General features: G+C 42.2%; 1 protein-coding gene across 4 annotated transcripts in view; it reads left to right on the top strand.

The window, feature by feature from the left end:
• TMEM178A (transmembrane protein 178A) overlaps nucleotides 1–25,853 on the top strand; it is a 279,546-nt gene that overhangs the window by 224,327 nt on the left and 29,366 nt on the right. For 2 of the 4 annotated variants that reach the window (XM_033175937.1, XM_033175935.1), the window contains exon 1: nucleotides 2,650–3,232. In XM_033175937.1, the coding sequence (XP_033031828.1) occupies nucleotides 2,833–3,232 (400 nt within the window). In that variant the 5' untranslated portion in view covers nucleotides 2,650–2,832. Of the gene's footprint in view, nucleotides 1–1,740; nucleotides 2,205–2,649; nucleotides 3,233–25,853 lie in introns of those variants that run through there. The other 2 variants (XM_033175938.1, XM_033175939.1) reach the window with 2 other exon arrangements.

Genomic DNA, 25,853 nt, shown 5'->3' with positions numbered 1-25,853 from the left:
TACAGCATTTACCTCTCATTCTGTCTATGCATCTGTTTCTCGCCACTAGGCTGGAAGTATCTTGAAGATGGGCACCACTTGCTCATCTTCATATTTTTCACTGCCCTAACAGAGTAGGGGGCTACTGGGTGATAGTTCATTGTTGGAAGTATCCAAAAGGGGAATTTTAAAAACATAGATGGAGCAATGTGCAGTTGCTGTAGCGAAGCCTGTGTACACATCATATGCCACATCCCTACTGGCACTGTTAATGCTGTACCAGCAGAGGCAGTGCTCTCATTACACACTGCTGGCCCATATTTGTAATGTGTGACATTTTTTATGAAATACTGTCAAGGGCAATCCATCATATAGTAACCTTTGGATTATATGCTGAGACTGGTCTTAAACATAGACATACATGAACTTCAGGAATAATGCTATTTTCTAAAAAGAGTATGATCAAAGAGTTCTAGCTAGGAAAATGATACAGAATGGTAAGTCCTTTTAAATTAAACAGAAGTGCCTTAAAAAGAGGTTTTCTTCTGTCTAGCTCCAGCTGAAGATAGGGTTATTGTGTGAAGATGATTAGGTGACTCTGGAATGTGGCTGAATATTTATTTCTTGTAATACATGAGGTGAAGACTTGAAAAGGGGATGAGGACTTGCTAAAGGCTTGACAACCCTTGGGGCTTGCAAGGTTTTGATAACTTTATCTCAAGATGCATTTTTAAAAATAAAAGAGCACATGATTACTTGAGTGAATTTCAGATGTCAACTGTGGACTCACAGTTAAAGGCATTCTCTCTGCCTATCCATTAAGATCTAGGATTTTATACATATTATAGAGTATAAATTAAAGAAAGCTTCTAAGTCTTATCATTTTTGTGTAAATCCAGATAAGACTCCTTTGATGAGCTTAGTGTTTCCCATGAAGAAAAAGCTTATAGGTGAGAGGAACACTAAAATTATAATTCTTTGTCTTCCTTAATTAGACTAGAGCTCACCATAGATCTTGCTGAAACTGTGAGAAAATCCAGGCAATAATTCACATTGTCAGGTCAGCAGAAATGGGAACGGGGGTCCGATATAACGGAAAGATTTGCTTAAGCGATCTATCTATGAACTAAACAGCTCAGAGTAGGCACAGGATCTTCACTGGAAATGTACCCTCTGAAGATGCTAAACACAAACAGCAATGAAGATAAATCCCAGCAAGAGCCTTATATCACCTTTACAGATGTCATTCTAGAGGAAGGATATAAAGCATATTAATACCAATTGATGTAGGGCACTAATTAATAAGTCCCATTAAATCATGGAATAATGACATTTAGTATATAATGAATGCCTCATAATTTCTTCATCATTAATATTTCATAGCATAAGAACACAAGCATTTTCATCCCTGGGCCAATGCAGCATGGTTTTCTGTCTCTGACATGACCAGAAGGGCATTGAGTGGCACGAGTGTATTGCACCTCTGTGGTATAGACTGACTATATCGCGCAAGTGATTAACTCTTAGCACCCCGGGTCCTAGCGTTTCCTCATTTTAGAAAATGTGAATCTGCCTGTCATTCTTGGGAGTAATCTCTGTGACTAGAAGACGGCAGAACTGCCCCAGGCTCAGGTGTTGACTTTGGTGTGGAGCATTGCTTTGTTGTTGACCCCGACCCCCCAGCCCAAGAGGGAAACCTACACAGGAGAAAATCATTACTTTGATTTATTACTGGGGGCTTGCTGTATGCAAAGGCAATAATCACCTCATGGAGCAGGTGCCACTGCCAGGGTTCATTGATTCCAGGCTCCTCTAGAAATTCCAGGAGGCCAGTGAGTCTGGCGGGAGATGGAGGTAGTCAACGAAAAAAGAAGTCCATCTCATAGCAGGTTGAAATGAAGTGGGAGAAAAATCTCTGGTCATCGTTCTATCGCTCCACTGACACTCGGTGTCTTTTCTTTCAGAAGAGGGGCTTGAGCAGAGAGAATGCTTAGAGGCTAAGCGATGGGCATGTGAGAGGGAAAGCGGCGACAGATAGAGCTGGCTGCCTAGGGGTCTCGGAGGCTTCATCCTGCAGGCGGCAGGACAAAGGGTCCTTCGGCTCCTCGGCCTCCAGATCAAGATTCCAAGGAGTTAAACGCTACCACGCAGTCCGACCTGGATGGGATTTGCTCCTGGGTACAAAACGGGACCCTGATCAAAATCAACTTGGACAAGTGACAAGAGTGAGTCTGATGTCGGTGGATGTCTTTTAAGGTCGTTGGAGGGAAGAGGACGGGAGGGGTGTGCTGAGGGGTAGGTGGAGAGAGGCACCGAGTCCAGAGCCGGGATATAAAGGCACCAGGAGCCGGGAAGCGAAGGAGCAAATGAGTGGGGGAAAGAGCGAGAGGAAGAGTTGGGGAAAAGTCGAGGGAAAGTAGGGACAGGGTTAAGGGGAGAGAGGAGGATGAGGGCGGCGAGGAGAGATTAAAAGGGGAAGGGGGGTCGCTGGAGAGGAGGGCGGACTGTGGATCGGAGGTAGGGAGAGGGGCGAGGGGAGGGCGCGGGGTCGGGGGCGCCGGGGCGAGGATAGGGGGCTGGGGAAGAGGAGGGGGACAAGAAAGCGAGAGCGGCGCAAGGGAGGGCTAGGAGCCCGGGGGCCGGGCCGGGGGCGGGCGGGCGGGCGGTGGGAGGCGAGATCGGGCCGGGGGAGAGGGAGCGAGCCGGGCCGGGCGCGCAGGGTGGGGAGGCCGTAGGAGGGAGGTGGGGGGCAGGTGGGGAAGAGGGAGGGAGCGGGCGGAGAGCCGGGGCCAAGTGCATTGTGTCTGGCGGCGGCGCGCGAGCCCACCGGCGGCTGCGGCGGGGCGGGAAGCCATGGAGCCGCGGGCTCTCGTCACGGCGCTCAGCCTCGGCCTCAGCCTATGCTCCCTGGGGCTGCTCGTCACGGCCATCTTCACCGACCACTGGTACGAGACCGACCCCCGGCGCCACAAGGAGAGCTGTGAGCGCAGCCGCGCGGGCGCCGACCCCCCGGACCAGAAGAACCGCCTGATGCCGCTGTCGCACCTGCCGCTGCGGGACTCGCCCCCGCTGGGGCGCCGGCTGCTCCCGGGCGGCCCGGGGCGCGCCGACCCCGAGTCCTGGCGCTCGCTGCTGGGGCTCGGCGGGCTGGATGCCGAGTGCGGCCGGCCCCTCTTCGCCACCTACTCGGGCCTCTGGAGGAAGTGCTACTTCCTGGGCATCGACCGGGACATCGACACCCTCATCCTGAAAGGTGAGCGGCGGGCGCTCCCCGCGTCCCCGGCACCCGCGCGTGGAGCGCAGCCCGCGGCTTCCCAGGGGCGCGCCGGTCCCCGTGGCCCCTCTCCGCCGCGGCCCCGCGCCCCGGCGCATTCTTGCATCCTTCCCGCCGCCTCCAGCCTTTATCTCGTCCCTTTCTTTCTCCTCTGCCTCCCCTCTTCTCACTCTCCTTGACTCGCTTCTTTCGTCCTCACCCTGCGCGTCCTTTCAAGTCCGTGCCGCACCTCCCGCCTCTGTCTCCTTTCCTGCCTTCGCCTTCCTTTCCCCGGTTCTCTCTCTCTCCATCCTTCTCCGCCTTTGTACACCTGCCTGACGTGTGTCTTTTCTTGATGCTGCTCCCCGTGAGGGGGACTAACCGTCAAAGGCTCGACTTTTCTCAACCGGGCTCCTTCCTTCAAGTTGTGCTTTCCTTTTGGAAATACCGTTTGGAAGAAAAGTGGTGCCAACCTCCGAAGAGGGGGAAGGGGCTTTCCCTGTATTGTAAGGATGCTGGTGTCAGACAGAACTGATGTGGTCATCCCAGCCTGGCGGGGCTGATGGGCAGCGAAGGAGGCCCTGGAACCTTCCTCCACACCCCTGAAGTGCAGGGTGTGTGTAGATTAGACTTCAGAGACCAATCGTTGGCTGGTGGAGGCTGTCCAAGGCAGATAGGACACCTGCTTTCCAACCTTCCTGAGGACCCCATATCTCTACCCTCCTCACTGTCCAGGCACTGAGGAGAGAAAATGCCCTCACCTTTTAAACTAGAGCTGTCCAGATCTGGGCACTCACTCTCTGCTTATCACTCTGTCTTCTGTTCGTGGTACCTTGTCAGGTTGTTTCTGTTGTTTGTTTTGTTTGGCACTGAGCTGTAGAGCATCAGTTTGTTCTTCTGAAATCTGTGCAACACCTGGCTTCTGCGAATGCTATCAGATAGTTCGATTTTTTTTTTTTTTGGTAATTCCATTCATGTAAAAATATTCAGTGTGACAATTTGTGAAGCTTCCTTTAACTTTCAGAACTTGATTCAATATATTTTTCCCCTCTGAGATGAAAAAAAAAAAAAATCAACATCTCTTCTCTTGGACTCATGATGCCAAAAAAGAAAAAGTCCAAAATCAGTACATTTTAATATTTAGTAGCCATTCAGGAAAACAAACGGACAAATTTGTGTTGAGTTACAGTCTGCAATGGAGTGACATAGAAAAGAGGGGGTTAATAATGTGTTGGCCTTCAGAGTCTTGTTAGTTGGCGGATTCTTCATTTCTCAAACATGTCAACTTCCTCCTTCCCATGGCTAACTCAGCTGGGGACTGCCATCCAAAATCTGTCTGCGTGTGGAAGGACTCCAGCACTTTTGGGGGAATTGGATACAGTAAAATCTTCCTTTGGGAAGTGCACCATTTTCTTTTCTCTCCTAACTTGCATCCAAATCTGATTTCTCCTCATGAAGATGCTGCATAATTAATTCTGATAGTAGCATAGTACATGAACAAACTGTAAAAGCTGAATGGGGAGGCTCAGTTATGGAGTGCTCATTTAGGCAAGGCAATTTTGAAAGCTAAGCAGTGTAGTCTGTCTTTGGAAATGACAGAACTGCATTTCCTTACACTTTCTATGCTTAGAGTATTTGATTGCATGTAAATTGGATATAGAGCAATGCCTGAAACAGCAGGGCAGAGTCCAACCTACAGTAGAAGAGGGACCCCCACAGGATATTGCACCATGCCCCTGGAAATGCCCTGGCTAGCTGAGGTACCTGTTCCCGGGCAGTCCAGGGTCAAATAATCATAGAGGTGGAAGGACTTTAGAGGTCATTGAAGTTGAACATCTACTGGTTGTTCAAACTCCCTTCTACAGTCTTTCTGACAAATGGTTACCTAGCCCAGTACTTCCATAAGACATAACTCATATACTCGTTAAAAGAACTATATTTCAGCCATGAATGCCTATTTTTAGATGAAAACAATCTCAGATTTATAATATTGATGGTGTTTAGCTAATCTTTTGTGTAGAACACGGAAGAGTTCTAGGTTGTGAGCAGAAGATACGGGCCTCATTGCTGGCTCTGTTGCTAAATTGCAGTGTGTTCTCCAAGTAGCAAGGCCTTCTTCGCCTTCAGTTTCCTTGTCTGTGGTATTATTAGGAGAGATGACTATTCTTTAGAGAATTTTCTAGTTTGCATATCTGTCATTGTTATAATTAATAACAATGTAAATTTAGCTTCTTGCAAAGTTAATGAGCTGACACTATTAAGAAACGAGGAGTTTGGAGGAAAGAACAGGCATTGGTACATTATAGGATCATAATTTGTTGTTTGGGAGATGTCCAGAAATGCCTTGCAACACTGCTACTAACCAACCTTGGGCTAGTTACATAATTCTTCTAGATCTCAGTTTCATCATCTGTGAAATGTATGGGTGACATGAACAGCTTTAAAATTCTGAGTCTATGAATAATTTGAGAAAAGAAAATGTCACCAACATTTTCCTGTCTCAAAGATGATTTTGGCACCCATATTAGGCAAACATTGTCACCTTTGTTTTGGCATCTGACATTAGTGGCTGTGGTATGAATTTCTTAAATGAGCCATTTATAAAACTAGAAATTAACACAATGTCTAATTTTAAAATTTGAGCAACTAGAGTTCCAAGTTCTATTCTTTCTTCTATGCGTTACCTTGTTTATGAGTCTTAGCATCGTTTAGAAATTTTCATTGTAGGAAATGAAGAAAAGTTTTTTCAGATTGGAGAGTGGGGAGGGGTGGAAAAAGGGCTCAAGAACTGCCTAGCATACTTAGCGAGCTTCTGAGAGGCAAAGATGTCAGGTCTAGGTCCCCAGGACCTAGAGGGCAAAGCTGGGAGTTAAATGAGGAGTGCAGGGAAGAAAATGTAGAGCTAATAATATGGAAAGCATTCTCATAATAGGAATTATTTACATTTCCTATTACTGAAAGCAAGACAAGAGAGAGATGTTTCTGAGAGATGTACAGGAGATAGAAACATGCAATGTGGGCAATAAGAGATTAATTTAGAAATATGCACAGACTCTACAATATTGGTCTACTTAAGATAAATCACTGGAGCTAGAAAAGCATTTATCTCAATGGCATAAATATTTGGGAGAATCATCAAATTCTTGTTTTCACACTCTCATTATGATGCTAGTTCACTTCTATCTAGCCTAGACCCTGGAATGGTCTAGGCTTGACCTTCAGCCAGAACCTTCAGTAAGAATAGAAGTAAAGTTATTGATAAGCTCATTAAAAACCAAGACTAGAACCCTGTGCTATTCTACCAGACTGACAAATAAAACAAAACAAAATATTTGCCAGCATAGTTTGAACATAGCAGCAAGTTCTCTTAACAGTACTATATTGACCAATCCACATTTCACTATCTTGTTCACTGGGATAACATGAGAACTTATCAAATGCTTTAGAGATATTACATTCATACTGTATTTCCATATTTACTATCCAATTCAGTAAATGCCCATTAGAAGCCTATTATGTGCAAGGTAATGCTAGAAGATTTTGGCTAAACATGTGGGGGTTCTTTTGTGTTTGAGTTGGTCAGATGACTCTAAATTAGTCTTCCATATATGCCTTCTTGCAGCACTGGCTAACTTTTGATGCCGAGGAAGCTTTGCTGGTCCAAGTAAGGACTGACTTGGAAAAGTATGCAAATGAAATCAGCCTTCACCCAGCAACTTGAGTGCTGGAATAGTTGAACAAAATGGACTTAAAGCTTAGGGCTTCAGGTACCTCTGTGGCACTGGGAATGTTGTGGGAGGGGGGGTTGAAAGAAGTCTTTAGGTGTAAAAATCTGTAAGGTAAGTGAGTGTGTCATGGATTACAAAAGGATGCCAAGAAATGACAAGTGACCTAAAGATAGTTCTTCATTAATTCATCCATTTATTCACTCAACAAATAGACATTGGAGGTTGATTATTATACCAGGTATAGCAGATAAAGGAGTGAATAAAATGGATAAAAATCCCTGCCTTCATAGAGTTTATTTCAAGGAGTGGAGTTTGTATTTCCTAGTGGGTTATATTATAACTACTCTTAGTAGGTCATAGGACCAGGGTGGGAGAATACTTGGGGATGGCTGATAGCACTGATGGGTAAATGACAGAAAATACAACGCAGAGTGATTGCATGCAGCATCCTTTGGGGGACTCCTAGCTGTTCTCTCCCAAGTGCAGTATGTTTGTTTCAACTACTGGATGAATAGAAAGACAGGACAGATGGAAGGAGATTCAATTGGAAACATTATGCAATGCTTCTTTTAGTTCTTGAAAACACTGACTTTAATAAATAAACATTGATGTGACTTGCAAATACATTATGTAGATCTTTGGAGAAATCAATTGTGAATAGAAATCGGAGTCATAGAAATGACATTAGAAGTTCAACTGTTCACACTAGCCTTAACTTTAACTTTTAATGAAACATTTTCATTAAAAACAATTAACACTATTTTCTATTATATATACTTTGTGCATGTCAATGAAATTCTAATATTACATATTATCTGCAATAAAACTGAAAATTAATGTTGTGTTTTGTTTTTATAAAATTAAAAATCATAGGATTTCAGAAATGTGAAGATTCTAAGTCTGTATGCACAATGTCGACCTGTATAAATCATCTGGGTTTGAATTCTTGAAACTTGGAATAGAACATGTTCTTGTGGTTGCAGAAGCATTTTTCCTCTAATGAGATAAACAGATATCAAAGACAGTGGGACATAAATACTTTGTCATTTTGTTCTCTGTAAGAAAAGGAAAGTAAGAGATTTGGTAGGAATCCACTGGGTCTGCTTTTCACTCTGCTTATGATTTATCTGCTTCTCCTATTGCTTATTTCCTATGAAATTAATAGTCTGTACAGGACCCACCAAGTTCTACCTGACACAGAAATAGATTGATGATTTTCTTCAGCTCATTTGTAGACCAAAGTATAATTTGTGTTAGAATAATTATCTTCCAAGAGCAAATATATCTAGGGAAGCTGAGAAACCAGCACCGTTTCTCCTCCTTGACCCAGTGGTTCACAGATTGTTCTCGGACCTTCTCTTAGGCTAAAAGATGCTGCTGGTAAAAGGGATTCCTCAGTTTTGGGGGTTCCGGGGATATGATTAAGACTTCATTTTTCTTTCCCTCTTTACTTCTCAAGGCAAGTAGTCTCTGAAATTCTTTTGAGCATCACTCTGTGATTTATGTTTATTCATTTTTAAATTATGTGCATGGACTGTACTGACACATACATCATAAAACAGGCAAAAGCAAATTTTGAAGGGATGTGGTAATAAATAGATATAAATAGAAGTTCAACTATTTTCATGCCACTGTCCAAAGAATTTCATGTGCACCCCTGGCATGTATACACCCCACTCTCAAGACTGCTTCTCTCACTGCTCAGAGCCAAGTCTCTCATCTGAGCAGAGGAGGAGGGATTTTTTCCTATCACAGCTGAAATTCATGGCGGGTATCCCAGTGTGCTGTTATATCACACACATTTGTCTTGCACAGGGGAGAGAAGAAGATGCATTTTATTTCTGTATCAATTCTGACATTAGGCACAGTATTAAATGAGCCTTTTTGATTAAACAACTGCTAGCTCATACTACACAACTCTTAATGACTAGATTTGTAGTTTTAGCTTGTTCCACAGTGTGCTGAGGCTGAACATACCCAAGTGTGATATTCAATGTTTCAACACATTCTATTGCTAACAATCATGAAGGTTATCTTGAATAGAAATTAAATTCTTGCCACTCTGCCATCAAAAGAAGACACTTGCTTCCATTCTTACTACCTGCACACAGGAATTGTCTTTTAAAAGTAATTTATGAACACAAAAGTGGATGGTACTTTAAGTGGCTTGTGATCAAAATTGCCAGAATCAATGACATTTTCATTCACCATGTTTCGTGGATAACATTTAGCAATGGCCTTGAGGGGAAAAAAGGAAGAGTTTGCTATGTCATAGAAAGTTCATATCCAATTATACCCGAGTTGCTGTGGTTTTTTTCCTTAGCTACTGATTTTTCTTCTTCAGATAGCAAAAAGAGCCCTCCAAGCCCATCAGGCAGACTGCTCATAATTGTAATTGCAAATGTTCTTTTTTCATTTTTTATTTTTTTTGAGACAGGGTCTTGCTCTGTCTGTTACCCAGGCTAGAGCTCTGTGGCATGATCATAGCTCACTGCAGCTTTCAACTGGGCTCAAATGATCCTTTCACCTCGGCCTCCCGAGTAGCTGGGACTACGGGTGTCTGCCAGCACACCTGGCTGATTTAAACAAACAAACAAACAAACAAACAAACAAACAAAAACTTTGTAGAGATGGGGTCTTGCTATGTTTCCCAGGCTGGTCTCAAACTCCTGGCCTCAAGAGATCCTCTTGCCTTGGCCTCCCAAAGTGTTGGGATTACAGGTGTGAGTCACTGGGTTTCCCTCACCTAATAAATGTCCTTGATTGCTATAAAAGATCAGCTTTTGTTGGAGGAGCATCTGGACATTCCATTCCATTGAGAAACACTAGGGGATGGGAACATTGAAGGAATTTAGGTGGGTCACAGGGTTTCCCCAACAGTTACCAAGAGTGAACTCTGCTTTCAGCTTTGTGTACATCTGTAGTGCTGTGCGCTCCAGATAATCAGATTATAATCACAGAGTATATAATCGCAGATTATCATATTATAATCACAGATTATTCATGCCAAGCAAACCATGACCTCAGATTGGCCATCTCTTCATGCCCTGAGCCTTCCTTTCTTATGTTTACCTTATCATTCAGGGATATTCCACGTTCCTTTGATGCTCGATTGTGTGCACATCTGTGGTCCATTTTCTTATATTATTTTCTGGTTAAAAGAATAAAAATAAAATCAGATTTGGTCTGGTCAGCCTCTTCATTTCCCATTCCCTCCCAATAGCAATGATGGGATGGAACAAAAAAGCTGAAACCAGCGAAAGTGGAGGATTGGCAAATAATACAAATAGCAAATGTGTCTCCTTTGGAGTAAAACAGCTCAGTATTTGGGGGTAGTTCAGAAACGATCATATCTTTAGGTTTAAACAATTTTGTTTTTTCTACAGTTACTGTTTTTTTTAAAAAACCACATCATTGATATTGTCTAAAACTTTGCAAAGCTAATTGTAAAGATTTTTATCAAAATGAATTTATAAATAGAAAGTGAAATTTATCTTCTTAAACTAGCAAAATTTATGACAGTTTATTTTTTACTCTCTCATAGTGTTTCCCTGTGGTTAAAAGTGATTTCAGTGATTAATCTGTTTTATTGCAAGTTTTATTCATAACTAAAAGGATGCAACAGAACTTCTTGAAGCATGAGAGAGTCCGCCTCGGCTGTCGTCATGAAGCTGACAGCCTTTGTTTGCTGCAGAGTCACGGGAAACTACATGCTGCACTCCATCTTTCTTGTAACTCCGCCAGATAGCTGATTGCAGACCCAACAGTAATGTCATGGGGACACCCATCAGGGAATGCATTAGCAAGTGAACAAAGGGGGACAATACAAACCATATTTTAGTTTCCGTTATCTTTAATTACTGAGGACACAGTGAATTATTTTCTATAACTTGCTGGATGTCCTCTAGTGTTCAGACTTTTTAATATTTTGTTCATAGGTAAAAATCAATCAATTCATTTTTCCCCTAAGAACCTAAAGGATGTAATATATTCCCTTTTGGTTTCACCAAGTGATTTTGACATTCTATAGATAGGGAAGAGACTCCAGAAATGTAAGTAGGAAATTCTGAGTGTACAGATAATTCCAGAAGGCTTAATTGTCTCTTTACAATAGGTCACTCAAATGCAAACCCACACCATGCTTCCATCTGCCTTGCAAATAAGTACTAACTTGCATTCTTAAGGTCTGTGACAGCAGAACTAGCAGGGTAGGGGCAGTGGTGGATGGGAGGCTATATTAGGCTTGGATCTCTTTTGTCTACATTTTAAGGAATTTTTATTTGGTGTGGGGGATGTGAACACTTGCTTCACTCAACAAATGTTAAAAATGAAATTTTTTTTTTTTTTTTGATAGGAGGCTGCTTAGTGAAAAACGTGGGTGTTAAGTCCTCCAGGTCCCATGGGAATGTGCTTTCCCTAACTACACCCAGAGTAGTGAGGAAGGGCATCTGAGTGAGTGGGAGCAGGCTGCTGGTTAACTTGAGTTTCAATGCCTTTTTTTAAGTTCTCACAATTTTGAAAGCTGCTTACAGTAATATTTACAATTAGAATTTTAAGTATGTGCATCCTGTTAAATATTATTCAGTGAGCTACCCTGGAAAAACAACAACATCAATCATGTGTCATATGATTTGAAAATTATGAAACAGACGATCACAGCCACAATTTGACATAGCAGAAGATAAACTATAGGGTGGGGGGAACAAAAAACTTACAATGGCAACTGGAACAACTGAACCTATGGCAATTGGAGCTCAATATCTGTTTTATGCCACTGATACTTAAGAACCATTTATTCCAGGTGATCTAATCCTTAGCATCCAACACATTGTAGGAAAACTTCTCTTGGTGTTCAGATGATGGAAGTTTGGTAGAAGGAAGCTACAACTTACAAGTACTGGAAAAACAAAGAGATAGGCTGAATTAAAGAGTGGCGGGAAAAGCAACAGTGATTGCCAACATGAACAGTTCTTAAAAATATTGTCTTTTTCTAAGATACTTGCACATGCATATTTATGGCAGCACAATTCACAATTGCAAAATCATGGAACCAACCCAAGGGCTCATTAATCAAAGAGTGGATAAAGAAACTGTGGTATATATACATATGATATAATATTAGTCATGAAAAGGAATGAATTAAGAGCATTTGCAGTGACCTGGATGAGACTGGAGACTATTATTCTAAGTGACGTAACTCAGGAATGGAAAACCAAACATCTTATGTTCTCACTGATCTGTGGGAGCTAAGCTATGAGGACATAAAGGCTTAAGAATGATACAATAGACTTTGGGGACTTGGGAGGAAGAACAGGAGGGGGACGAGGGATAAAAGACTACAAATATGGTGCAGTGTTTACTGCTCGGGTGATGGGTACACCAAAATCTCACAAACCACCACTAAAGGACTTAGTCATGCAACCACATACCAACTGTACCCCAATAACTTATGGAAAAACAAAATAAAAAAAATTAAAAAAATTGTCTTTCTCTTCGAGTTTGAAACAAAAAAGACACAAAGAAACTGTTTACTATACAGCAGTAAAAGATAAAATCCAGCCAGAAGTTATCTTCTGAAGAAGCATCAAAGTCTTTGTATTCCTTTCTCTTTTTTTTTTTCTTGAGGGTTACCTTTTCATTCTGAAATTCAAGTTGATAGGAGGAAAATAAGCACGTGTAGAATAAAAAATTCATAGAATTGAAAGGAATTTCAAGCAGTGATTCTTACCTGATTTTTATACTATAATGTGAGTGATAGGTGATTTGCACTTGGGCTACAAAGTCCTGCCAGTTACCCACAAAACCTGGCATACCAGCTCTAACTGCCTCCATTTCTCTCTGAAACCATATTATCAGAATGCCTGCGAGCAAGGGGGATGTTATTATCAGCATAATCTCAAATGGGTTTTAATTTGTAAGACAGAATACATTGCTTGGAAGGAGCAGGCCCTTTGATGTTTGTTTAGAAGATGTAGGGGTAGGGGCTTCATCCAGATTGCGCATTTTGAAGTGTCGGGGGTATGTGGGGAGCTGCAGGATGGGTGCTTCAGTCCCCCAGAGTCATCTCTAGGCACCACCACTGATTTGGAAAATTGGCAGCTGTATAAATAACTCATTACCTGCTAGTCCTCTGGACAGGTCCCAACACACCTGATTTGGGAAAGTTAAAAAATAATGACAGGAGAAAGCATAAAAGGGCACAGTTTTGCATGCCATACAAACGTGACAGTTACTGAAATAAACAGGTCTGAGAGCCACTGAGAGGCGTGAGACAGAGTAGTTCCCTGTTCACTTAACCACTGATACGGATGATTCTGCAGTAATATTTTGATGATGTCATGGGGGAAAGTGAGTGCTGCTTACTAATAGGCCCCAGATTGTAATTTTGGAAATTTGTGGCGTGGGTGTTTTTTAGAGCATGTTTTTATTTCTAAGTTATCACACAGTTCTTGTTTTCACGTTCTTCTGGCTGTATTTACAGGTTAAAATGCCAGACTTTTTTTTTTTTTTTTTTTCCTGGTCAGGTATTCTTCCATACATGTAGTCTTCTGGAGTTGTTATTTATTTCTTAAAAATAATTTTCTTTTTTAGAGACAAGGTTTCATTCTGCTGTCCACACTGGAGTGCAGTGGTGCAATCATAGTTCACTGCAGCCCCAAACTCCTGGGCTCAAGTGATTGTCCCACCTCAGCTTCTGGAGTAGCTAGGATTACAGGCATGCTCTACCACGCCTAGCTAATTTTCTTTTTAAATTTTTTTTGTAGAAACAGGGTCTTGCTTTGTTGACCAGGTTGGTGTGAAACTCCCGGCCTCAAGCGATCCTCCTACCTTGGCCTCCCAGTGTTGGGATTATAGTTATTTCTAAACCAGGTCAGATACAGCAGTATTTTTCATTAGATATGAAACATTATAATTTAGGTTGTGGGTGTAATTTTAGAATATGTAGCTGATAAAGTGCTTGATAAACATTCATCCACTCACTTGGGTGGGCCTTTAAGTGCCAAATAACAGAATACCCAAATAAAAATGGCTTAGCCTACAAGGAAAATGTATTACCTGGTGTAACAGGAAGTCTGGAGAAAGCCTGCATGTGGCTAGTTAATTAAAGAAATTCAATGCTTTTGGGCTTTAGCAGACCCAAGGTAGGCAATTTTGTCTTGAGCCATGTCTCTACCTGGTCATGACAGTTCTGTGAGTTGCTAGTAGGAAACAGAAGAGGCCAGGCCCCTTTTTCTGATGTCTTCTTTTACGATAAATGTAATTTCCCAGAAGTCGCCCAGCAGACTTCCCACAGGTCTCATTGGCCAGAATTATGTCACGTGACCATTCTTAAAGCAATCCCCGGCAAGTGGAACGGACCATGATTTTCTTAGACCAATCAAGCTGCAGTGCTGAGGCTGGAGAAGGGCCCAGTCTCCCCAGGAAGCACTTGGCTGGCTGACTGCTGAACAAAATCTGGCTTTGGTTAGCCAAGGAAGAGGGGCTCCAGCGAGGCACACAAGATAGAGCCTGAAGCAGCAGGGGTGTTCAGGTGGCAGCCCCATCCTGCCTATGGTCATTCCATAGTAGGAGAAGACTGAGATTTCCTCCCAGCTTTTCCAGATCTACCACTTTCTCCACATACTACCCTAATAGATACATGGCAGTGCCCTGAAAGCCCTGTGTTTTTCTTTTTGAAGAGCTGTTTGAGTCTCTTTAATCTCTAGAGACTCAGAAATTGCATGATTAGTTCTAAGGAGGCTTATTTATAATTGCACTTTTAAAATGGAAGGTAAAATGTTCAAAATTGTGCATTTTAGGGAATATTAATGTACTCTAAGATCAGAAGGTGCAGTTGCTATGAATTTAATACACATTGGATTGGTGAGCTTGGTGCTTCAGTGCTTTCTAGATGCACAGCCTTTGTCCTCACTCTCCTCCCCATCCCCCCACCCCTGGATAATCAGTGCCTCCCAAGAAAAGCTTCATGGAGAGCATTTTTCTGAACATCTCCCTTCACCCCCACTCCTCAAGCTAGGTTCATTTATAGAATCTGTTCAAGCCAGGCTATGACTTGTTTTAACTTCTTGATTTCTTGGAGGAAAACAACAACAACATATTTCATTTCTATCCTTTGATTGGCAACTGAGTGACCATCATTACAACTTCCCAGTGCATCTATAAATATAACAACTTTGAACAAGAACATTAGCAAATCACTCCTTGCTATTGCCAGTGTCCTGGTGTGTTGATAGTGGCACGTGTTCAAAATTAGAAAGTAATCAATTCTAATTTGAAGAAAAGCCACTTAACTCATGTCTGTATTGGGCTTTCATTATCCTTGAAATTTCTGTGAAGAATCATCTGCTTTTGAAATGATAAGCTGGAAGACCTGGGGAGGAAGCAGTTGTTTAGCAGTGTATGTTTCTGTGTTTGGAGGAGTGGGATGGAGGGAGAGTATAGGAAGATAGGCCCTGGTCATCTCAGCAGGAATGTTCAAATCAAAACCCTTCCAGCAAACCTCAGGTTTCCTGTGCCGGGCTCCTCTTGGACCTCTCATTCAACATCAAGAGACCTATTTATTACAGCTTGATACTTCCTCAGAGCAGGAATTATGAAGCAAGAAAACAATCTGAACTGTTACAGATGGGCTGAGCTAGCAGGATTTTAGCACAGAAGCCTCAGAAGATGGTGTAAAGCCACAAGGGATGTGGGTGGGCATATATTTGGACCACCATATTGCATGCCAACTTGTAGGTTCGACAAGAAAAAAAAAAAGCAAGCAAGCAAGCAGGCAGGAGAGAAAGGAAAGGAGATAGGAAGCCCAAGAAGGAAGGCAGGAAGGAACAGATGAGCAACTATTTGGTGGATCTTCGGGGAACCGTCTCTATAGATCTTGTTTCCTTAAATATCCATTAGGTACATGTAGCTTTCTAAAATACAATCTTATGTCTTTCCTTTAACTAAACATATCTGATGGGTTCCTCAATAAGTTAAACATAGAAGGACCAAATAATCCAGCAATTCCACTAGTAGGTGTATATCCCCAAAAGGTGAAAACAGATACTCAAGACAAAAACACTGCACATAAATGTTCACAACAGCACTATTTGCAATACCCAAAATATGGAAACAATCTAAATGTCCGTCAACTGATGAATAGATAAGAAACTGTGGTATGTCCATACAATGGAACATTATTCAGTCATAAAAAGGAATGAAATACTGACACATGCTACAGCATTGATGGACCTTAAAACACTATGCTCAGGGAAAGAAGCCAGACACCAAAGGCCATAAGTTGTATGATTTTATTTATGAAATATCCAGACTAGGCAAACCCACAGAGACAGAAAACAGGGAGGGGGATAACAGGAAGTGACTGCTTAATGGGTAAGTGATTCTCTTTTAGGTTTGTGAAAATGTTCTGGAAATAGATATTGGGAGTGATTGCACAATGTACTAAATGTCACTAAATCGTACACTTTAGCTAAGATGTAAACAAAAAACCCCAAATCTCTGATCATTTCCCACTGCCTACAGCTACAAGTCTGAATTTAGCAGGTCATAAAAAAGCTTTTACCATGTGGTTCCAGCTACCTTTCTGGTTATATACCCAGCTACTTCTGCATGAAATCGAGGAACAAGTCACATAAGACCATTTTCTAGTCCTTCAACACACCTGCACTTTCGTATCTCTATGTCATTGTGAATATTCCTTCCTCTGCCTGGATACTATCCTCTCCTGTACATCTGGACAGTGTCTACTCTTCCTTGAAAGCTTAGTGTTATTCTTATTTCCTCTCTGGCTTTCCTTGCCTCTGTCCTCAGCCCCTCTCTCATTCCCTGCAGAATTAATTGCTATATTAACTGGGATGCCATTGTGCTTTATGAATACTTTTATGATAGTACTTTTGACATTCTAATGTGTAGTTTCCTTGTTAATTTTACATCCTACCTTAAGGCCAGGGATGGATACCATCCAGGTTAATATTTGGCACTTGGCAATCTGCCATAGAATGGTGTTGAAATTTGCCTTAGATTGATTCAAATCACGGTCATATCTGACCCACTCTCTTCTCACCCACTTCAGTGTTTTTGTTGTTGTTCAATTCAAGGACAGGAGAAGTGAGAATTATACTCAGTTTTCAAAGACTAAGACACTAATTATTAATCCAAAGAAGATAAGGTACTTGATGTTAAAAAAAAATAGTAATAGTAGTAGATGGGTAAAATGCCAACATTTATTGTATGCTTTTATTTTTGAAGTATTCAAAAAAATCAGTGTATAACTAGCAAAGAGTGCATCTTTATGGAGATTTTCCTCATAAAATGTTCTTAATCCTTAATAGAAGGATTATATCATTATGTAGGTGTTCTTGTCTCTCTGCTTATCTCCACAGGAAGTCACTACCTTCAAGAAACTCTTCCTTTGTCTCTGTTCTTTCACAGGACCTAGCAGGGCAGTTTTCAGAAGACAGGAACTCAATATATTGGTCACGCTTTGCCAGGTTCATTCTATGTATGTCCTTTTTCTGTTTTGGTTTATTAAGTATTCTTTTTCCAGTAAAACGGTTACAACTCCAGTTACATACTTTCCTTGATCAGAAAGCAGAATAGCTGGAATGAGTTGCTGCAAGAAAGACTCTTGGTTGCTGTCCTTCATCAGGCTCTTCACTGAACCATTCTGCTGCTGTGTCAGACTTGCTACTAGGGAGGTTCCTGTATGCTGAAAAAAGCCTGGAGAATCGTGTGGGGTGCGAGGGTGCTCTTCAGGCTCTTCAAGCAGAGGTGGCTCTTCGAGAGACCTGTGGTTTTACTGGCATTCTGAAGCGATCTTCCTCCTAACAAGTTTATTTTGCAGTTTATTGAGGTAACAGGAGACTGGAGATTTGGAGCATGTTCTTCACTCTGCTCTGAACTAGCTATGTGACCTTGGGCAAGGGACCTTACCTCTTCAGATCTTGATTTTCTCATATGTAAATATGGAGGTTGGATTAGTGTAATCTGTTTGGTCTCTTGTAGCTTTAACCAGCTGTAATTATAAGATGCCTAGAAAACAGCAGCTTAATTAACTCAGCAAAGTGTCAGGATGGGAAAAGGTCAGTTCTCTCTAGAAGTGGGTGAGCATTAGGACAGCCCAAGTTTAAGGGCCTTTTTCTGTTTTCAAATTGTTCACTCACAGAGCTTTTCTTTGCTCTTTTGAAGGTGACATGCTTTCTTAATGCTAGTTTTCTTTTTCATTTCCTGAGGGATTCAAACGAGAAACTGGAACTTTTCTTTCGCTCCAGGAATTCTGTTCTGTTGGAGCAACATTTACCATTTGGTTAGAAGGACTCAACTGTGTAATTTATAATTTTTTTTCTTAGATGATTTCATAGGGAATTGACAAGAAGTTATACCTGGTGTCAGAAACTGGAATTAGAGTTCATAGCAGAGAATGCAAAAGGTGTATACCCTTTAGAAAATTGCTTAGTATAATGTAAATTTTGCCTTAATTGCCCATTTTAAATTTCTTTGAAAAGATTTTGATGAAAGAAAAAAAAACATGTTTTTGTTGTTGTTGTTGTTATTGTTGTTGCAATAGGAAAAACATTCTAGGTTTATTCATTCTTTGCTTCATGAGAGTATTTAATACCCATAATTCATGTGAAGGCAAAGAGAAGTCTATAACTGTGCTTCATTTTATTCAAAAGTTTTAGGTAGTGCTTTTCAAATTTAGTAATTCTGTGTTAAATACCTGGAAGTTGTATTTAATCGCTTTAATTTAATTTGTATTATGAATCTTGATTATTCATTTCAATTTCTTCCTTTTTTTCCTTGAATGTTATTTCTAGGTAGCTTGCCACATATTGCAATTGGGATAATAGTTAATTTTATCCAAAGCCCTATTCAAGAAATTTGAACACGACATGACTTTCTGTGACCCCCAAGTTTCCTCCTTTATACTGAGGAAAGGACATATCTAGGTAAACCTCTGTAGTCATACATGGCAATGATTATAATGGGAGATCTGCTACTCAGCGTCTGATGCTTGATAGGACCTGTTTTTGCTTAAATCCTTCCACACAAAGCAGACACTGGGTAGACACGCCAAGAGCTCTGTGTCATTTCCATCGGGGTCAGGCTGGTCCTTATTGAGAGAGCCACAGTGTGAATTCCAGAAGACAGAATGTATATGATCTAAGGTATTGAGCATACTGCCCCACGTTTGCCCTGTCATAAGCATTCTGGTCATTTGGAAGACTTAAAAGATTAAGAGGAGAAAAATGAAAATGTTTGATATAGCTTTATAGAACTGGACTGGACAGTGATGGGAAAGAGGGGGAGACAGACACCTCCGTGGACGAGGGCCATTACATATTGGTCTTTGATTTGGTGTCTGATTTGAAAATATGTTTCTTAGAATTGTTTTTTATTCTGTTGGGATTTGTGTTTGTTTGTTTCATTCTGCTAACAGTCACACTAGGGAAGAGTGTTACAAAATCCCTGGAAGATTATGAACTAGAAAACTGAAATTACTCGGTAGCAGCCATATGATGAGTGAGTTAGTCAAGGAATAAAAGAAAAAGCACCTTAAATTTACACAGCAACTTTCTCTCACCTAACTCAGAGCAGTTTTTACAAAGAGAGAAAGGAGCCCTGTTTCCTAACTAAGCATATATGATTGGGAGAATAACATTGGAACTGCTGGTAGTTTAGCACTTGTCTGCAGGGGAAATGGTGTTTCTGTGCTCCAGTGGGGGAGGATTAGGAACCCTGAGAACCAGGAGCTGTAGGCCTGGCCTTGGCTCTTCCCGCTCCCTGTGGGACATTGGCAAGTCATTTCAACTTCTGTGGACCACAGTTGCTCATTTTAAAAGCGAAGGGTCAGACTTCATGCTTTCTAACAGTTTACCTTATTATTACATTTCATGACTTATTTGGAGCATCAGGATGTACAGAATGAGTTTTCCAAATAGCTAAAACCTACCTCTCTGCGCATCAAAACTTGTATTTATCTAGCTGGATAAATATATTCATTCAGTGCATTATACACATGTCTGCCTTCTAAAACGGAGAGTGCTAATTTTAACTTTTGCTTAATGACTCAAGGTTATCAGTGTGAACTATGATGTAATGCCTAGGTTCCCTTAGGGAATGCAGAGGTTTGTAGAACTATTTGCCTTAAAACTAAAAGATGCAATTTACTATTTTTTTTTTTTAAGATTGTGCTTGTTTTGATTTTTTAAAATGCTGATTGTCTTGCTAAATATCATATCCCTCTGCTTCTGTTGTCTGCCTCTGGCTGTCCCTTTGAATATTCCACTTTGCTGCTTCTGCTGGGCCAGGAACAGGGGGCCATCGATGAAGCAAGTAGATATTAGGTCTGAAGTCAGGGCAAATATTTCCCAGGTGAGGTTTCAGGAGGTACTTCTGCTGGTGAAGACTTGGGACTTTACTGCCACTGCCTGGGGCCTTTGAGATATTTTTCTGTGTTCTAATCAGTGACCCTTAGCAAGTATAGTATCAAGGTATATGGCATTTCCTATTTAGAGAATGATGTAAATTTTGTGACTCTCCTTCCTAGAGGAGACAATGAGGATGAACGCAGGGCAAGAATTACATAGCCAAGGGATCTCAAGAGGGCTCAGAAATGTAAAGGGGTCACAGAGTCTGTGAAAGTGTCCAGATGACTGACAGGTGTGAGCAGATCTCATCTGTGGGGCATCCCACACAATTCTCCCGTTCACAGCCTGGGCTTGCCAGCCAGTCTCTAACATGACAGCCCGTTACCACCTCCTCAAGATAAAGCAGATACAGAGGGGATGGTAGTGGCAAAGGCTGAATTAGGACCCATGGATGCAGAACTTCTAGTTAATTGTTATTCTATTGATCTTCAGGACTACTTGCAGTAGATTAAGAAAATTTAAATTGGTTATTCATTTTCTCTGTATTTACAGGCAAATGTCGCTTTATTAGCTTGCAAAATACGGTCTCGTCCATTTCAGCATAAATCTGGACACAGACTAATTTGCACTTGTTTAATCTGCAAGGCTGGCAATTTTGGGAAGCCTCCTACCTCCTTCATCGCCCCTCCCTATAGTCTCACCTCACCCATCCAGCAAAGCTCAGAATGTTATTTTAAGCTATGGAAGCCATGTTAAAAATACCACTGGGTTTCTCTAAGCTTTTCTGAAGTTTTAAAAGAAATAAATAAAAATAAGGCCAGTCTCACATGGGGCTCTCCTTCGCTGCATTTTCTGGGCACCCACAGAAGAGAAGTAACACGCCCTGCAATCGGATCTGGTGCTGTTCCAGGACACAGCTTCCCTGTCCAGGATGTGGACGGGAGCTTATCCCAGGCAGGATGGAGCCTGGAGAGTCTAATATATGCAGCTGTAATTTCACCTAAGATTGGGTTTTTGTAGTTCCTAAGAGTGAGAGGGAAGTGTGGGAAAAGCCACGAGGTGATCAGCAATTAGGGAAATAGGGCTGTATGCCACTGGAGTTAAGTATGCCACAATCGTGTACCATGTGCATTAGCTTTTCCCTTCCTTTTAACACAATCAGTATGGATGAGGATGGGCACAGTGTGGAAGTGACTTCTGTTTTCTTCCCTTCTAATACCAGCCCCCTCCTGACTTCTAGAAAAATACTGACGTACTTGAGATCAGGCTTCTGGAATTACAGTTCCTGTAGCAGTGGATGTAGCCTGCCTTATTTATTGAAGGCTTTGGATTGACTTCTTTATTAATTTGGGCTGATAATCATGCAGTCTGTTGGGCTGTTCCTAATTATTTTGGTTATCTTAATTATTGAATTGTGTATGATCTGTTCAAGTAACTTTTCAGCAAAAATAATTGAACCAGCTGAAGAGTGCATGCATCTACCTAGTTCTGATCTGCTTCTGCCTCTAGCCTTTTGTGTCATGTTAAATAAATCATTTTGCTTCCATGTTTTTTATTTCCCCCTCTGTGAACATAGAATGATATTTATCTTGTGGTTTAAGATTTAGGGTCGCTAAATATCAGGTGCTAGCAAAGTGTAAATTATTGCTATCAGTTTGATAGGGCCATTCATGCTGACTTCATGTAGTTTAAATCTTTTTTTCTGATTATGAACTTTTATATATAATGCTTATTGTGGTAAATGCAGAAAACTGTAAAGAAGGAAAAAAATCATCTGTTATCCTGCCAGTTAGTTATATAAACCTGTTACAAGATTTGTTTTCATTCAGTCTTTATGCTAAGGTATACACAAACATATTATTTGAGATACTGTGAAATATACTGCTTTGTATCCAGCATTAAGCCAGATAATTTTCCAGTTTTGATCATTTTTAATATCTGCATAGTAGTTTAATGTGTGGATGCAGAGCACCTATTCCCATATCTCCTCATATCCCTTTTTTACCCAACTGACAGAACCATCTATCTAAAATAAACTTGATCATATCACCTCCTTGCTTAAATCCTTCTGCAGCTCCCGATAACTTACTAGATGGAGCCTTGTCACGTGGGGGAGGGAGCTCTTCCCGCCTGGTCCCTGCCGACCTTTCCTCTTAGCTCTTCATTTCTCATCACTCTCCCTCTCATGCTTTTTGCTCCAGCAATACTGAACCTTCTGTCAGTTCCTATGAACAATCCTGTCCCCTACACCTTCGCTTTTGCTGTTCCTCTGCTAGAACAGTGCCACCCACACGTGCCCCTGGACCCGGCTGACTCTGACACAGGAAGGATTCTCCAACCTCCTCTCACTGGAGCCTTTTTCTCTTGGCAGTTTTGTATTGGCCTGTTTATATTTCCATCCCTTATATGACTACCAGACCCTCTGATCTATTCTTCATGCAGGGGCCAGAGTAAAATGTTTTTTGCTTGTTTAAAAAAATCAATTCTGATCACGCCTTTTCCTAGTTTATAATCTCTTGTGACTTCCACTGGGGTTCCCAATAGAGAGGAAGTCTTGGGCCAGCCTTCATTCTCTCCGTGGTCTAGCCACCTTCTTCCTTTCTAGCAACTTCTTCCATGATGCCCCCTTACTCTCCACAGCCCAGGCCTGCAGGTCTTCCTGTTAAGGAGTGAGCTGCTCTCTCATCACAAAGCCCTGTGCATGCTCTTCCTTCTGCCCTAAAGGATAATCTTGCTTATCCTGGGGATGTCAGCCCTCTTCCTGTTACAGCTCAGGCACCCTGTTCTATGATTTCGGAACACTCAGTACTTCTCCATTGTATCACAGTTGTAATTTGACATCTCTTTGTGCTAGTCTTTCAATAATGCCCCTGTCCTTCTCTAGACTCTAAGCTCTGTGAGGGTAGGGCTTTTGTTTGTTTTCATTCATTTTTTTTTTTTTTTTTTTTTTTCTGAGATGGAGTCTTGCTCTGCCGCCCAGGCTGGAGTGCAGTGGCCGGCTCTCAGCTCACTGCAAGCTCCGCCTCCCGGGTTTACGCCATTCTCCTGCCTCAGCCTCCCCAGTAGCTGGGACTACAGGCGCCCGCCACCTCGCCCGGCTAGTTTTTTGTATTTTTTAGTGGAGACAGGGTTTCACCGTATTAGCCAGGATGGTCTCGATCTCCTGACCTCGTGATCCGCCCGTCTCGGCCTCCCAAAGTGCTGGGATTACAGGCTTGAGCCACCGCGCCCGGCCTGTTTTCATTCATTTTATAGCTAGGATTGAACTGAGGGAAAATTACAGGGTCTAATAGGTGAGGCTCTTCAGTAAATTGGGCTAGATAAGACTAATTAAGTTAGATGTGACCAAGTAAGGTAAAGGCAGGACGCATAGATTAAAGGTGATCATGCATAAGAAGTGCCTGGTCTCTTGTACTACTTGGAATTCTGATGAGATAAATATTATCAGCCTCATTTTACACATTAAGACTCAGAGACTTACTTTGCTGCAGGTAGAAAGCTAGCTAATGGGTAGTAGGACCATGATTAATAAGCCAAACTCCAGGATGGGGAGGCTATGCAGACTGAAGAACATGCCAGGCCATCTCTGAGGAAGTGACAGCCTCCTGGTCTGCAGTCTGAAGAGCTTGTGTTTGTGTGTCTCAGGAAATGTTTGGCTCACTGTCGGTCTGAAACCAGTCAGGCTGTGAAGTGGGGCATCCAGAAGCAGGGAGTGCTGAAGCTGATTTCACCCCTGCACATTCATGCCTTGGTGATTAGTGGTCTTCTCTGAGACCTTTTGCATTGCCCTACACACATGGGGGCAGCTACTAGCCAGGGTGCCAGTCCTCAGAGAGCACTCTACTGAGCCCAGAGCAGGATAGTCACCAGGAGCTCAGACTCTGGAAAATTCATGTACTTCTGAGCCCTGCAGGGAAACAGAGGTGGGCTTTCTACTCCTAGCCCAGGGCTCTGTAGTTACCCCTGAGGAGTAGGGAGGACTTTGGGATGCCCCAGAATAGTGACTTTCCAGCCTCAGGCTTGGAATACCAAACAAAGGCACAACAGAAGTGTTCTGGTAAAAGGGAATAATCCATAAAGGATGTTGCTAGACAGTTTTAAAAAATGTCTTCAGAATTCTCTTAAATTAGGTTTTTCTTTTAATTACCTACTTATCCTTCAGAAACTTGGAACAGTCCCATTTCTTATCAACATATTCCTTGTCAATTATGCACAGGCACCGGCTTATGGTGCCGAGGGTGATGCTTAAGTACAAGGCAGCTGGAATGTTTTCCCCTTGGGTTGAGGGGAGTGAGAGGAATGCTGATGTGCTGCAGCTCTGGGCTATGGATGGTGGCTGGTGGCAGAGGGGAGAGTCTGAGTGCAGTAGGCAGTAATGCCTGGGGGCAGGATGGGGAGCAGGTGAGCAGGCAGAGCTGTGAATGACAGAGCAAGTGGGGGCTGGGTGCTAACCTCTGATTTTTGTGTTCCTCTAAACTCCTCCTATCCACTGGTTCTTAGCAGTGAATTCCCAAATAGCTGATTGAAGGGATGCTTAGCAAAACTGCCTAATGGCACTTTTTTTCCTCCTGCCTGGTTGGCTACGTCATCATGCTGCTTGACATAAAATTAAGGCTGGAAACGTTTTGGGGTCCTGAGATGTAAGCCTAAAATATGGCAGAGTATATTTGCATGCATGCATGTGTGTGTGTGTATGTGTGTGTTTGTATTATGAGATGCAGTGAGAAGGGTAGTAAGGTACAGGTCTGGACTGTTTGCAAGTTATCTCATCCTCTCCTTGTCCTCCAGCCAGGAAGTCTGTGTGTCCTTGTCAGGATTAGATGTGATAAGGATGGGTGGTAAACAGAAAGAGGATCCTACCTCCCCTTCATGCTGTCATCGGAACCGGACCAGATGTCTATTTATATTTTAGGGTCAAGCACCTGATAGTTATTTGGACTGTTTGAACTGTGTGGGGTGGGTGGGTACATTCAGGTAGGATGAAGTATAAAGAATTCAGTTTAGAAGGTGCAACTGTGGGGATGGGCCCCCTTTCCCCACTCAGAGAGAGATTTCTGTCTGGAGATGTCAGTTCCACTTGGTCAAGAGGAGGTTTTCCCTTCCCATCCTCATCAGGTATTGAACCCCTAACTCCTATCCCTGATCTGGGGCTCATGCATGTCTAGGGCTCTGAGGTTACGGAGAGCTGGAGTCCCTTCCCTTCATGCCCCTACTTTCTTGTACCTTTTTCTTGCTTCCTAGTCACTTCTGTGCCCCTTTTTGGGGGTTTTCCTCAGCTCCAGTCAGGTGTTCAGGCACCTGAAAACCAAGCAGGGAAAGGAGCTTTTCTATGCAGAGCTTGATACAGGATTTTCCTTGAGTCTGTGTCTGCTTCAGTGTGGGTAGAAGGCAGCCTCAAGGTATCAGTGTGAAAGCAAAGGGGATGGAAATGTACAGATATGAGAAAGCAATGCCATGTGTCAACACAGGCCTGCCTGCTCTACCCCTGTTCACTTTGAAAGGGTTAACTGGGCATGATCAGAT

The sequence above is a fragment of the Trachypithecus francoisi genome, unplaced genomic scaffold, assembly GCF_009764315.1.
Source record: "Trachypithecus francoisi isolate TF-2019V2 unplaced genomic scaffold, Tfra_2.0 Lachesis_group17, whole genome shotgun sequence".
NCBI lineage: Eukaryota > Metazoa > Chordata > Mammalia > Primates > Cercopithecidae > Trachypithecus > Trachypithecus francoisi.
Note: the sequence above shows the minus strand (reverse complement) of the source record. Positions and strands in the feature narration are given on the sequence as shown.